This window comes from Pseudophryne corroboree, chromosome 2 (assembly GCF_028390025.1).
Source record: "Pseudophryne corroboree isolate aPseCor3 chromosome 2, aPseCor3.hap2, whole genome shotgun sequence".
NCBI classification, from domain to species: Eukaryota; Metazoa; Chordata; class Amphibia; order Anura; family Myobatrachidae; genus Pseudophryne; species Pseudophryne corroboree.
This window is the reverse complement of record NC_086445.1, coordinates 249,550,654-249,566,876: the sequence shown is the minus strand read 5'-3', so window position 1 is coordinate 249,566,876 and position 16,223 is coordinate 249,550,654. Positions and strand designations below refer to the sequence as shown.

General features: G+C 39.9%; 1 protein-coding gene across 2 annotated transcripts in view; it reads left to right on the top strand.

Annotated features, from left to right (window-relative positions):
- The window catches only part of ANKRD52 (ankyrin repeat domain 52), a 148,692-nt gene extending 136,541 nt beyond the window's left edge, over window positions 1-12,151 (top strand). The window contains exon 29 of one of the 2 annotated variants that reach the window (XM_063952649.1): window positions 5,320-12,151. In XM_063952649.1, coding sequence (XP_063808719.1) covers window positions 5,320-5,552 — 233 coding nt within the window. In that variant the 3' untranslated portion in view covers window positions 5,553-12,151. Of the gene's footprint in view, window positions 1-5,316 lie in introns of both variants that reach the window. The other variant, XM_063952648.1, reaches the window with a different exon arrangement.
- The last annotated feature ends 4,072 nt before the right edge of the window (window positions 12,152-16,223 follow it).

The following is a 16,223-nucleotide window of genomic DNA, read 5'->3' as shown; positions in this document are numbered from 1 at the left end:
CATCCCGGGGGTGGACAACTGGGAAGCGGACTTCCTCAGCAGTCACGACCTGCATCCGGGAAGTCTTCGCACATATCACGGATCAATGGGGACTGCCTCAAATCGACATAATGGCATCCCGTTTCAACAAAAAGCTAAAGCGGTATTGCGCCAGGTCAAGGGACCCTCAGGCGGTAGCGATAAACGCTCTGGTGACACCTTGGGTGTTCAGATCGGTCTATGTGTTTCCTCCTCTTCCTCTCATACCCAAAGTGTTGAGAATAATAAGAATGAGCAGGGTCAGAACAATCCTCATTGTTCCAGATTGGCCACGGAGGACTTGGTATCCGGAGCTGCAAGAGTTGCTCACAGAAGATCCGTGGCCTCTTCCTCTAAGGCAGGACCTGCTGCGGCAGGGGCCCTGTCTGTTCCAAGACTTACCGCGGCTGCGTTTGGCGGTTGAACGCCGGATCCTAGCGGAAAAAGGAATTCCGGAGGAAGTCATTCCTACCCTGATCAAGGCTAGGAAAGACGTGACGTTAAAACATTATCACCGTATATGGCGGAAATATGTTTCTTGGTGTGAGGCCAGAGTTGCTCCTACGGAGGAGTTCCATTTGGGCCGTCTGCTTCACTTCCTTCAAACAGGAGTGGCTTTGGGCCTAAAATTAGGGTCCATAAAGGTCCAAATTTCGGCCTTATCCATTTTCTTTCAAAGAGAAGTAGCCTCTCTTCCTGAAGTACAGACTTTTGTGAAGGGGGTGCTGCATATTCAGCCTCCCTTTGTGCCTCCGGTGGCGCCTTGGGATCTTAACGTGGTGTTACGTTTCCTCAAGTCACCTTGGTTTGAACCACTCAAAACTGTGGAGTTGAAATACCTCACGTGGAAAGTGGTCATGTTGTTGGCATTAGCTTCGGCTAGACGTGTTTCAGAATTGGCGGCTTTATCACATAACAGCCCATACTTGGTTTTTCACGTGGATAGGGCAGAGTTGAGGACTCGTCTTCAATTTCTACCAAAGGTGGTCTCATCTTTTCATATGAACCAACCTATTGTCGTGCCTGTGGCTACACGGTACTTGGATTCTGAGTCCCTGGATGTGGTCAGGGCTTTGAAGATTTATGTGACCAGAACGGCTAGAATCAGGAAGACTGAAGCTCTGTTTGTTCTGTATGCGGCCAACAAGGTTGGCGCTCCTGCTTCAAAGCAGACTATTGCTCGCTGGATCTGTAACACGATTCAGCAGGCGCATTCTACGGCAGGATTGCCGTTACCGAAATCGGTTAAGGCCCATTCCACTAGGAAAGTGGGCTCTTCTTGGGCGGCTGCCCGAGGGGTCTCGGCATTACAGTTGTGCCGAGCAGCTACTTGGTCGGGGTCTAACACCTTTGCAAAGTTCTATAAGTTTGATACCCTGGCTGAGGAGGACCTCCTGTTTGCTCAATCGGTGCTGCAGAGTCATCCGCACTCTCCCGCCCGTTTGGGAGCTTTGGTATAATCCCCATGGTCCTTACGGAGTCCCAGCATCCTCAAGGACGTTAGAGAAAATAAGATTTTACTTACCGGTAAATCTATTTCTCGTAGTCCGTAGAGGATGCTGGGCGCCCGTCCCAAGTGCGGACTTCTTCTGCAAGACTTGTATATAGTTATTGCTTACATAAGGGTTATGTTATAGTTTATCGGTTGAACCGTGGTTATGTAGTTGTTCATACTGTTAACTGGGTAGTTTATCACAAGTTATACGGTGTAATTGGTGTGGCTGGTATGGATCTCGCCCTTAGATTTACAAAAATCCTTCCTCGTACTGTCCATCTCCTCTGGGTACAGTTTCCCTAACTGAGGTCTGGAGGAGGGGCATAGAGGGAGGAGCCAGTGCACACCCAGAGTCCAAAGCTTTCTTAAAGTGCCCTATCTCCTGCGGAGCCCGTCTATTCCCCATGGTCCTTACGGAGTCCCGGCATCCTCTACGGACTACGAGAAATAGATTTACCGGTAAGTAAAATCTTATTTTTTGTTTTGCTTTTTTATGGTAGTGTTTTATTCGGCCAGAACCTAGATTAGGATTTATCTGGCCACTGAGGAAAAGTTACTTTCTACCCAAACCTAAAAGTGCGTACATACTAGGCGAAGATCTCCATGAGCTACATCGCCTAGTGTGTCCCCCTCGCGGGCATACACACTGTGATATTGCACAATGATGTCATGCTGCAGCTAGACCGTCCATGCAGCTTTAAACGGAGTCCAAATTGAGCTGCATGCACGGCCGACACCACGTCATCAGCAGCATACACCTTGGCCGATTATAGTAAATGATATCGCTCATGAGTGTAAAAATGAGCTATATCGCCTAGTTGTATGGGCCTTCAGGTTCTTGGGCTGCTCTTCTATCTGCTCTCATCACAAATTTAAGACTAGGCATCAAGCCCACAGAGAAAGTTCTCTGCTCCTAGATGTCTGCATGGAAGCATGCTTCGGCTGCTCAGTGACCAGCTCCCGAACCTTCTAAGAAGCAGTTTATTTGATGAGCTAGCAGCATGGCACCCTGTGTTATACTGTAGAAGTAAGCTATACAATAGAAGGATCAACCATGGAAGGATCATATTTACCTTATTATTATTATTATTATTATTATTATTATTATTATTTTTTTTATAACTCTTCTCTTCTTAGTCTAGAATCTGGACGGTCGCTTTGACACATTCTAAACCTGAAAATTGCTAATCGTTCAGACTTTGAGGTCTGTAATCAACAGAATGGAGTGGGGTAAATTTTCAGGGTGTCCATACACATCATGGACACGTACTTGCATATACTAAAACTTGAACTTGCCAAATGCAAATAGCCTGGTAGCTATAAAAACGCCTTCAAGTTCTAGAAGTTAAAAAAGCTTATTTATTACATCACAGGATACAAGGTGCTGTTCCGTTGTTGGCAGAAATGTATACCATGGGTTCCATTGTGGAAAAAAAAAATATAGGTCTTGCTCATTTCTACAAATGCAATGTAAAAGGTAACAGGTCCTGTTTTTAATTGCAGTGGTATAATAACATGTGAATGTACAGATTGGCCCATTTTCATCTTACCGGCAGTAGTGTGTGTGTATATATGTGTATAGATATATATTATATTTTGTGTGGTAGAATTTACCCAAACAAGCTTTTTATATATTAATGTAACTGATTCGACTGTTTAATTCCGATAGAATATAAATATCTGAATTGTGTTTCAACATTTACAGGCCATTACCAGTGCAGCACCCAGTAGAAAACTTGCTCCACCCACTGTAGATGCGACCTCACAGGTTAAGGATCCCTCTCCCCCCCCCCCCCCCCCCCCCCCCCCCCCGCTACAGCTGTGTTCTTGTCCCCTTTGGACATAATTAAAGATTGTTTATGGGCCTAAAGTTAGTAGAATAAAAGATGGGTACCTAAAAGAAAAATACAGTTGCAGTCGGACAACATGACAGCTCTGTTTTAAAGTAGTAGTCCAGGAGGCAGTAAGACAATAGTTTACACAACCATAGCAAAATATTTTGAAGTAATTAACTTGAAAGTCAGCCCCAATGCTTTTAGTGGAGTATTTTTACAGAGATCTCTGGATAGATATTAAAAAAAAAAAAAAAAAAAAATATATATATATATATATATATATATATATATATATATATATATATATATATATATATATATTCAATACCTATACTTTAATATATAAATTTTTTGTTTATTTTAATCACAAATTAATAAAGTGGGTTGGGGCTCTCAATCGGAAATGGATTTTTTTCTCTCTGCTATGCATTTATTTGCTCTGATACAAAAAATCATGTACATGATCTTGTACTGTGCTTTTATGTTATGAGTTATGTTGTCCTATCCAGATTACTTCTGGGAATGGGATAACGAGGCTCAAGATGTCTGCATGGATCATAAATGGTTGCTGTTTTAGGAATATGGATTGTCTAAAAAAAAAAAAAATTATAAAAACTAAAGTTAAGAGGCGATAGAAATGACTAAGGGGTTATTTCTTCAGAAGTTCTTGATGTATCCCTCCAAATCATCAACTCTTTTTTTAATATTTCTATACATATATCAACTTTTTTTTTTTGTTTAATAGATGCATGGTTTTCTAGGAGATTAAGGGCGATATTCAAAAAAAAAATTTCACAGACAGTCAGTAGATAGTGCCCCAACAGAGTGCCATCTACTCATGTTACTTTAGACAAGAGATCGGGCACGAAAAAAATTGAATATCACCAGTAAGATGGCGCTATTCAATTGTTGCCCTGTTTGGGTGTGATCAGCTGTCAGCGTCTGCATTTCAGCTCACATTCCCCAGGGGGCGAGCTAAAATGAGTAAAAAGGGACCAGGTTTGAGCACTCAGGTTTTTTCGCTTTGCGCCCATTAGTTTGGTGGCGTTTAGCTGCTTGACGCAGCTAAACCTGACCTCTCTGAGTGTGACAATAGCAATAATTAAGCACAATTGAATATTGCCACCCCGATATCCCATCACTTTAAACAGGAGCCCAGGAGTGATAAGCAATCAATTAAATATAACCATAAGCATGTACTAATATATTATTGGCCAGGGTGATAGCAGTTAGAAGATTCCTTGGGCACGATTCAATTGTTTCCTCCTGATCTCCATTCTAAAGTGATGGGGGGGGGGGGGGGGGGGGGCGGGGGCACTTGGGCATACCAAGCTAATGGGCGCAGCGCAAAAAGTCCTATTTGATCGCTTGAATGGGGCCCTCCTTCATTTCAGCTCACCACCTCCACTGAAATGCATGTGCCAGCAGACGATAATTAAATGGCTCCATTGGGTGCCATCTACTGGCTGCAAGCAAGAAAAACAATCGAATATCTCGCCTTGTGTTAAAGTTAAACCATTATCAACTCTTCATGGGAACAGACCTTCCCCCACTTGCGTAAAATCTCATCAGAACTGAGTTTTTCTAACATCAATCATTAGTTTACTAGATTGGAAGTTCCAGGAGTTTACCATACAAACCTATATGAATAGGTGTTCATAGATAACAGGAGTTGGCTTTTCAAATTTCTTACCCAAACTCCCAAAATTCTAAAAAAGAATTATCCTGTTGCTTAGGGGTAAGCATTTAACTTCACAGATTATTGAAAGCGCACATAGCAGAGCGGGTTGAGCTTTGAATTTTTAACTGCTCAAGAACCTAGGTGAGTGGGGGCCAAATCTGATGGATGCTGTCCTAGTGGTCGTCTGTACAATGGTAACTTATGATTCTGTTACTGTTTTGTAGATACCAGGACCCTGCGACACTGTTTGACAGTTACTTTTTGTTTGTTTTGTTCTTTCTTGACAGCAGGTCACACCCCAGCCTTGGCCTGTGCTCCCAACAAAGATGTAGCGGATTGCTTGGCACTTATCCTATCCACCATGAAGCCTTTCCCACCAAAAGACGCCATCCTCCCATTCAGCTTCAGCCTCCTGAACAACTGCGGCATCGCTGCCAAGACTGCCCTCCCTAATGGTGGTGGCTGTGCCTACGCAAAGGATCGGCATGGTTCCATTGCCATGGATGGCTGCTATTCTGAGTAGCTCCTCCTGCACTGCGGTTACCCAAAACCTTACTTTAATTTATTTAGTGTAATACTTATAGGGCACTTTAAAGGAGAACAAGACACAACAATTGCAGAGGTGTAAGCTGTGCCTGGGCTTTCTTCCTACGTTCACCTGCTCTCTTGAGCTGTCCTGCCCTGCACTGAAGCTTATGTAATATTGTACCTTCCTTGTATATGGGAAGAAAGCCCAGGTTGGGCTTCATGGAGTTTACTGATGAGGTACATCCTTTATTCTGTTCTTAATCAGATTCCCTCGCTTTCACAATGTCTTGTAAGAAGGTGAAAGAAGGGCATCTTCATATTTTTCAAGGTTCAGTTAATGTATTTGCTGCTGTAAGGTCCTGAAAGCCATTATACAGTTTAAGGGTCACAAGGCCTTAATATGAATTTCAGGGGCAGCTTAGCAATTCTGTTTGGGTGGCAGGGACTATACGGGCAAGCAGCACCTTAATTTTCTATTCCGGTCACAAGACTGGAAGCACTCATTTCTATATACAACACTTTGAAACTGTTGCTTTAATGGTTCTCTTACGTAATGCCTAACAGAATTTGGGCACTGCAAATTTGCTTGCTTCTCTTTATGCAAATGAGGTGCTGTAATTTAGCCAGCTGACGGATCTTTAATTGACATTCCCACTATGCACTGCTGCAAGATACCCCTGCCAGTTAGGCACTTTAGTAACCCTGTGTTTCTATGGCTTTTATTCCTTTTTTGGGCTTCCCATCATCTGACTCCACTAGATGTTGTATCTGCCATGTCATCAGTATTTGAATTATTTATACTAATCTTTCGTACTCCTAGGGGGCTGTAACTTTTTTGCAGTCTGTCCTGTGGCTTTCTAGGCTGCATACTTTGTTTTTCCCATCTCTCCTGTCTGGGATCCACATTGTTGCAGTCTCTTCAATTCATAGTATAATTTGCACTTGAATTACACTTTTTAACCTAAAACGATGTTCTAATAGTGGAGTGCGTTTATGTATGAAAGGGTATTTTTAGTACTAGTTGTTTACTTGAGCTTGTATGAATTGAAAGGTTTTTGCATATGTGTTTTAATTATCAAAATATATAAAGAATGGTGCTTTTTTTTTTTTTTGCTTTTTATATATTATTCATGCAATTATTTTAGTATTCATAGAGCAAATATTAGAATGCATTAATCCTAACCGTTCTTCTATATAATGCAATAAGGTAAGGCGTATAGGGACAATTTCAGCTTTGCAAGTTTCCATGACTGTTACTAGGTTTTTTGGGAACTATGGCATTAGCTCCGAAATAGTATTTTATTTTACATCCCCATTCTGGTTTTATGTGTGCCCCTACATACTTGCCCATTTCTGACTTGGTACGTATTTAATGGATCACTTTTTTTTTTTTTTTTTTTGACTTTTTTTGTTTTTGTTTTGTTTTTTATTCTAAGAAAAATATTTAATATTGTGGCTTGTTACGGTTGCCGAAAGAAAAGTAGGTGGCAAAGAGATCAATTGTTAATGTAAGAAGGAATGTACGGTGCTATGAATTTTGGATTTACTTTATTTTTTATTCCTTTTCCTTGCCCATATCCAGGCCATATTTCATTACTTTTTATTTTGCTGTATGATGATATATTTATTTTCATTTCCTTCAAGGGTCCTACTACATTTCATACTTGATGGGATGATACAGGTGAACAACCTTAGCCAGACTTCTGATCAGGCTTTCTATAGTATAGTAGGGTATGGGTCGTTGGATAGACACAACTTAGGTCGATAGTCATTAGGTCGACCATGGAAGGTCGACATGCATTAGGTCGACAGGGACAATAGGTCGACAGGTCAAAAGGTCGACATGGGTTTTTGACTGTTTTTGGCGTTTTCTTCGAAAAGTGACGGGGATCCCCAGTTAGTACACACTGTCCCCTTGCGTGGCGCTTCGGGCAGGGTGCCCTGCTTCGCAGAGGTTACCGTTCCAATCGTAGTACACGTGGATCGTTAAGTATGAAAAAAATCCAAAAAATGAAAAGAAAAAAAGTGAAAAACTCATGTCGACCTTTTGACCTGTCAACTTAGTACATGTTGACATTTTGATCATGTTGACCTAATGTATGTCGACCTAATCTGTGTCGACCTAACGACCGTATCCCGTATAGTAAGACCATAGATACCATAAAAAAATTTCAGCTAGGTCAGATGGAGTACATTCCAGACCAGTGTTTATATAACCTATACTACAATAGCTTTAGATCAGTACAACATATACAAACGCTGTTGTAGTCTTGAATGTAGCTAACATTAGGGACACAAGTTCTTTTTCTTTTTTCTTTTTTATAACCTTTTGTATAACAGGGTTTAGAGAGCCTACAAATCCATGTGACGTTGCCATATATTGCGTACAATGGCTTTCAATGGATCTATAACCCAGAAATCTAATGTTCTCATTTTATTTGCTATAGTCGGTTAGTGTATTCTGCTTTTCATCATGGAAAATCTAACTTCCATTACATCTCCCTTTATAAAAATGTATTCATGTTCCCGATATCATGATTATTTCTATTGCACACTTCATAGTTTACTGCTGTTCTACCATATTAGACCTCTCCTCATTAGATTTAGCTCTTTAAGGGCTCATAGAAACCACACTTTTTTTTTTTCTATCTATAGCCGCAATTAACACCATATAACGGCTACTACAGATTCCATTAAAACCTATGAGCAATGTACAGTCTTCAGTATGAATGCTGGTAATGCCCTGGCTGTAGCAGCAGTCCCACCTTCATCAATGCTGCATTTACACCACTACTTGTCCATTCCTCATAGTTCCATGAGCTCTGACTGTAAGTGCCAGTTGGACACTGTTCTCCAAGTTACAAATTTTTTAAATGGGACATCCATTTATTTTTATTTTTTTATCTTACTGCTTGACTTTTGACAAGACAAGTAGGTGTACCAAAATGTATGGTACCGTGGTGTTAGCACGTTTGCTTTATATATTAAAGAAAAAACATTGAGAATAGGAGTTGCCAAATATGTATTTTAGTGTCCAGGGCCATGACTGTATCAGGTTGATAAATCTACAATGTCTAGGCCGACATAATGGTCAACATGTTTTAGCAACATTTGCATGATTTGCTATCCATGTGGACTACAATTGGTAATAGTAACCTTGCTCGAAGTGTGCCCGCGAGGGTAAAGATTTGTACTGATGATGGTCACATAACATGAAATATAAAAGATGTGGCCTAAAAAACCCTCATTGTCATGTCGACCTAATGCATCTTGACCATATGTTGCTGACTATTGACTGTCTAACTAGACTTTATAGATCTGTTGTACCATACCCGGCCATGACATACTTTTAATTCTGTGGTGTCTTCACAAGTGAGGAAGGACAGAGCCTCATATTCAGACTACACCATGTTCTCAGTAAGAGCTCATGCAACAAAGATTAATAAACACATCTCTTTAATACACATTGGCCACCTTCACCTGATTATACCGGCTATTGTATAGCCTTTAGCTGCTTTCAATCCTCTTATGTTTGTACTACAAGAGACCCTGCCAAGTTGCCTTACTTTGCACTTGCGTGAGGAGCGTCTGGTAATGTCTTATTAGACGTTGCACTAGCTCAGTTATATGAATGATCACAGTAACTTTGGATTAAACAATATCTGAAATGAATGAAGAAGGAAAAACACTGGATTTTAAAGAAAATAAGAGTCATGCACACAAACTCAAACATTGATTTGGAAATATAACATTGAACTTAATTGGACATGGGGGGGGGGGTACCCAATTACCCGCGGTACTGCTGCGGGCGCAAAAAACTGTTGTGTTTGCATTTTTATCACCCTTTCAAATTAGGTCATCCAAAAAGCTGTGGACCACTGTATTATTGCAGGTCTAATTGGCACTTATCGCGGATTATGCACATAATCCCCAATAAGCGCCAGCATCGGGAATAAACTACCGGTTTATCAGGGCTGATGGGATAAATCCCAGTGAACCAATTAGCTGCGGTAAATTTCCGCTAATTGGATGCCGCCCTTTATTTTTCCTAGAAATAACTCTCGCTTCAGGAAATAAAAACGCAGCCATATTTTTATTTGAACATTTTATTTTTTATCCGTTCTTACCTTTTAAAGACGACGTATGCTGTTGAACAGTGTTAAATTTATTCTGTGAAGAAGAGACCGTTTTTAAGATACCACTTTCTTGAACAGTACTGGTTACTGTTATCTGTGCACACCCCCAGTAAAAAAAACAAAGCAAAAAATAAACACTTGTGCATCTACATATGAAGTAGTAGACTCCTTTTTATTTTTATTTTTTTGTCACTCAGACACATGATGATATTACAGTTTTCTTTCCATTTTTTTTTTTTGTCTCTATTTTTTGGGCTTGGGCAGAGGTTTTTGCACTAATTACGACACAGGACTTTCTGAATATTCAGTATTGAACATGTTTGGTCTTGGCAGAATAAAAATAATAATGACAAAAAAAATGTAAGCCACTTCTAATGTTGCAGTTTGGCATGAAACCTGTAGATGGCAAAATCTTATTATCAAGGATTGGAAGTTTCAATTTCCAAAAGAATACGTTTACCAAAAGCACACGCACTGTAGTAAAAATCCTTTCACATATCTATGCCCTTTTATTGATCGTTAAACGAAAGTGTTACTATATTCAGTCAACACAGATTACCTCAGTTTGCTGTTGGTGTTAAAACTTGAATGGCTTCCCCCTTAGTATTTACTGCAAGGGAGAGTCACACAGGCCAGTTTTCATGTTTGCATTTAGTGTTCAATTCCCCCCTCCCCCTCCCTTGCATATAATTTCTACTGTGTGCCTTCTTAAGATGTAGCATTATCTGTAGATTTCTCTTTGTGCAGAGCGGAAGGCCTAGGAATATGTCTACTCTGACTGGATAGATAGGACTGTATTTAAGGACTGCCTCCAGCAATGTTATGTGACATTATACATTTTAAGCTTTTGTCTCGCGTTAAAACGCGTGGGTCCAAAGATGCTGAGCGGTAGTGAAAAGGGCTAAGATGTTTTGTTGTGCAGAGTTTTTGTTTGAACACAATAAATTCCTTGCCCCTCCCATGTTTTTCGCATTACTTTATTGTAACGTAGTGTTCTAGATTGTTGAACCCTTAAATTGTTGGCATTATGTCATGTATGTTAGAGTTTTGCACATAATGATGGGAGATGAAACCCTTTAATGTGGTATTTTGCACTCTATTACTGCCTTTGTAGAATCTGCTAGTCGCTTGTTTAACAAGAGGAACCCACAGTGCTAATTGTTGAATCATTTCACATGTATTTTCTCATCTCACCGGCTGCTTGTTTGATTGCTGTGTGTTTTACATTTATTTTATTTTTATATTCCTTTTCATTTATTTCTTTATCTTTTACTTTTTATATATATATATATATATATATATATATATATATATATATATATATATATATATAATTTATTTATTTTTTTTCCCTGTAGCTTTTTTCCCCCTTCTTTCTGCATGTTGAGAAAATGAGACAATCAAAGTTCTGTGAAAAGGGCTTTTAGCAGATTTGGCCTGGCTGTGCAAATTCTTTCTGCCCCTTCTTTCACTGGTGGGGGCATGTTGCAGCAGTTTTTCCCCTCTACATTTCCTTACACATGTTAAGCAACTCTGCTTGGTCTTGTTCTCCTTTAATGTTTATAAAATGTGCATTGGCAGCACAGTGTGACAATTCCAAGTAATAATTTTTTAGTGTTTTTTTTTTTTGGGGGGGGGGAGGGGGGGGCGTTGCCGGGCGAGGGATAAGCAGCGGACGGTGCATTATATTGCTATTGGAGGGGTCATGTCCGGTTACCTAAGTGCGTTGTTTACAGGGCTGTCCTGAAACTTCCATTCCAATATCCCTGATCCCACCCTACCTCCAAACTGCGCAGCCATTTTCCTTGGGTATTATTTATTCGTGAGAATGGTGACTGGAGTTTTTACACAGCAAGTTATTATGCCAAAGTACCCCCTCCCCCTCCTCGCCCTGTATTCACTCCTGTCCCAATGTGTTCCAGTCCTTCATCTGTTCAGTGAGCATTGGAGGCCAGAGAACTCTTTTCTGGGCCCTATTTTGGGTCTTTCCCTTCTGTGCCACTCTTATAATGGAAGTTTCTTTCAGCTCCTAATGCAAAGCACTTGCTTCATTAATAAGCACTTTCTAATGACTCTGCCACTGCTGCTGGTCTCTGTAGCACTTTGCTGTTACAGTTCAGTCCAAGATCAATGCAACAGTGTTAGGGGTAAGGTGTGTAAGGGTTTGATTTCCCTTAACATGAGTAAAAGGTGAAGGGAGGGAGTGAAGGTTGATCTTTCCTTCACTGCTGTGCTCACTCCTGATTGGAGAAGATGGTATTGATGTAAGGTTAAGTTAATATTTTAAGTCAATTCTTAAAAAGAAACAAAAACAGCACAAATGCATTTCACAAACAGGTTTACTTGCACTGCCACTGTATAAAGAAGGAGCTACATCCATTTTGGATAGCTGTCGTGAGCCATATTGCTGAATGTATCCTCTGACGTGACATACCAAGTTATTAAATGGAAATTGAAACATGGTTGGCACTTATTGGTTAAGCAATGGTTGGTTGCCATTGATTTGAAATATTATTATTTTTTTTTAATCTCTCTAACCACTAACTGTTGTCTTGAGTATGTTAATACACAGGCACACATGAAATGTTCTCACCTCTGGGAGCAAGCTAATATTGGGTACAGGCAGTATCCTGCTCTCTTATACATAGGCTTGTTGAGCTTTGATGTACAGTTACACCTCTTGAGAAGCCAAAATTGTGATCCTCTTACATTTTCTATAGGGGTGAGGCTGCAGATTGATTTTGACCCCATTCCCATATTGCATTAAACTGGACCAAAGCAGGAAAACTACTGGTGTTTTTTGTTTTCGTTTACCCATTCCCCCCCCCCCTCTGAAAGCCTAAACTAAACAATTTAACCTCCTAGAACAGGTTCAGAAGCACACTGTGGATCTAATGAGTGGGCAGATGACAACGCTTGCATTATATGGTCATTCTAGTGTATAAAGCCATTGTAATGACTGTAGCCAATTTTCTGATCTTAACATTTGTTCTAGCAATATATTCTAATTTCCTGATGCGTAATTGGTGGAATTACGGGTGAATTATTTTATTTTTGATGTTTTCACAACTGCAATAAGTAATATACAATTTAAAGGTAACCAAAAGTAAATATTGTAACAGTGCTGCCCTTACCCACTTTCTGCATTGCATAATGTGTGTTTGGGGTAACTGGCGGAGTTTTTCACACCAATTACTGGAGGGTTTTTGATTTTTTTTTTTTTTTTTTATAAATCCCAGCCTGGAAACCAAAAACCACACGCCAAAACTTGACCCATGAAGAACCCTTGTCCTTTATCACAATGCTGGAAGTTCAATGAAAAAGTATAGTGTGGACAAACTATTAGTGCTGTTAAAATCTTCTATACAGTATGTCATTAATCCCATAACGGTATAGTATGCGGAATATAAAGAAGATATCAGTCATCAGGCTCCGAAGGTCTAATATTCTCCTTTAAATGTGAATATTCAACTATATGTATTCAAGACATGTAAAGGAAAAAAGGGGACATTTACTAAGCAGTGATAAGAGCGAAGAAGTTGCCCATGGCAACCAGTCAGCACTGAAGTAACGTCTAGAATTTGCATACTATACTATTCTACAGAGCTGCTGATTGGTTGATGGGGCAACTTCTCCACTGGCTTACTTCTCCACTCTTATCACTGCTTAATAAATGTCCCCCAAAGTCACATAGCATAACTGTTATAACAGTGGGATATAGATTTCCAGCTTGTCCCTCTTATAAATACTCCTACCGAATATGGTGATCTACAACTCCAAACAGACCAAGCATTTCAGAGATGGCAAAGGTGACCTAATTGATCTTCATATGCTCCTCCCCAATTTCAGTTTCCACACAATGTCCCTCAGGGAAAATTGGAAAGACACTCCCAATAGTGTAAACACTTTTTAATAAAATCACACATGCATATACATATAAATACAGCTGTGCAAATTGAACTCTCACCTGCTGAATGTGTCTACAAGTAATAGTAGTAAATGAGCATAGATGGAACTAACCAAGGCATGATGCTTTGAAACAAACACCATTCTGATGTTGAAACACGTTGGAGAAGGAGAGATATCCAGGGTTTTGTGGACACACATTTGGCTGAAAGCATCACCATCCAGGGATGCCTGCTTTGTTTCATCTATGCACATTTGTCTACTATTGTAGACCCTTTTAGCAAGTGAGAGTCCAATTTGCACGTTTTTTTTCTATGTATATGCATGTGTGGCTGTATTAAAAAGTGTTTACACCATTGGGAGCATCTTCCAATTTTTCCTAAGGGATGTTGTGTGGAAACTAATATTGGGGAGGAACATATGAAGATCTGTTTGGTCACTTTTGCCATCTCTGAAATGCTTTATTGTCTGTCTGGAGTTGTGGGCCACTATATTCGGTCGGAGTATATATAAGCGACTGCTGGAAATCTGTTATGCGATGTGACTTTTTCCTTCACATGTCCTGAATACACATGATTAAATATTCACATCTAAAGGGAATATCAGACCTTCAGCGCCTCATGACTCGTGATATCTTCTTTATATTGGTTATGTTGAAGTGTTGGTGATCATTTATACTCACTGGGTCTACGGGCTGTAAATTTGGCACACTTATCACTACCATCTATTATAGATATAGTATACGGAGCTGACCAGTGACTATGCACTATAGGGCAGCCCTTTCTTTCCAGGTCGGAAAAGGAGTGGAAACCGTTTCAAATGTGAATTTCCTTTTATAGTTCCCATAGCACAATAGTAGACGTATTATACAGTTATCCTAGATCAAAGGTCAAAGGTTGATTAAATGCACAGTTTTGTTTTATTGATTGGACAGCTCATAATGTCTTGTAAGAAGAAGGTACTTTCAATGTGAAGTGGTCTTCAATGATCTGTGCTTCATAGCTAGATCCCACCTCACACGTTTTGTATAAGCTTCATACAGGACAGAAGATGTGGCTTCTCTGTAATACACAGTAGTTTGGGGCCCACCCAGAAGTAAAACAGGAGATGCCTTTTGCATAGAAACCAAAGTAGAACACTGAGCTGTTATAAAGTATATAGACTGAATGTTTCCTTTCTGAAAATCTCCTTCCTATTTGTTCTTGCTGCTGCAGGGCCAGTAACCAGTCTAGACTTTGTTTGTTTTGTGCTTCTATTCTTAACTTCAGCAAAAATGTTGTCTTTGTTGGGTATAGTGTGCTTGGCTGTGGTTAAGTGACTTCATTAGCAAAAATAAAACTAGACGCCTCAAATGATTTTAGTAATGACATTGGAAGCACAAATACTATTGTATGGGTGTGTGGAACAATTTATTAATACAAGGAGTTTTGCAAAAATCCAACCTAATAATTGCCTCCGGTCTCCTGCAGTAAGAGGTTTCATCTCTTTTGGCTACCTCTGTTCCTTGTCCTGTTGCCACTGCTGTTATGTTTGCACATTGTCTCTGGTGTAATCCAGAGTTATGGACTGTGGCAATAAAGTCATAATGAAGCTGTATTTGCAATCATATAGTACTTTTATTTGTAATGGAGGCTTCCTGATGGAACCAAACTGGAGCAATCCAGCTTTTCTTTACCCATCTGTATATATCTCATTACCCTGTCTGTAAATGCTGCACCCTTCATAAGTGTTGTAATTAACCTTGAGACCCCTTAGCTGGGACTGCGGTTAATGCAACAGACCTCGTTTTCACAAGTCAGGTAAATGACACTGAACTCTTAGTACTTTCCTTCTACACCTGACATCACATATGCACGACATAATAAACACTAACTGGAGTCTAGTGCTTCCAACCGCTTCCATTGTGTGTATTGGTGGTGACAGTGCAAACTTCCCACATTTGAACCCTTTGATTATTGCAAATGCTTTTTCTTTAGTATTTCAGTGTGTGTGTTTTGTCTGCTGTGAAATCTGTATGCTTGTGGTTTTTCACTAATCTCTTCCAATACGCAAGGAAATAAAGCCTTTTTTTTTCTGTTTAAATTTTTTTGTTTCTTTTAGTAACAAAAATGGCCCTAGTACTTCAGTTGCTATGAGTGAATACGTGTAAGAAAAAAGGGCCACTGAATTGTGGCTTTTACAGTCCTTTCCTCCTTTACATAGGCAAATACTGTTTTTATGTCCCTTTTCAAGTTAGTATCCCACTTCAAGTTGTTGGGCCAATGAAAGATGACTTTAGAAATGTATCTCACTGGTGTTGCATGCCCCAGTGCTTCCATGTTGATCGCTTACATTTTCTGGGGGGGATGGGGGGAGAATAAGTGCTCATTTTGTGTGTTTCAGACCATGCATTGTGTGCGTTGACTCATTTATTACCCTCATTCCACAACTTTAGATATCTGAATCGTACCATAGAAGAACAACTCAGGGATGTTTAATGGCAAAGAATATGGATAGAATCTCACATGTGGCTTACATCTGTAAGTTGTAATAGACTTTAGTACGGTGTGAGTAGTGGAACGCCCAGTGGTGCTGGAAATCCCAACAGTCATATCCAAAACCTGAAAGGTGGAACAATGACAGTA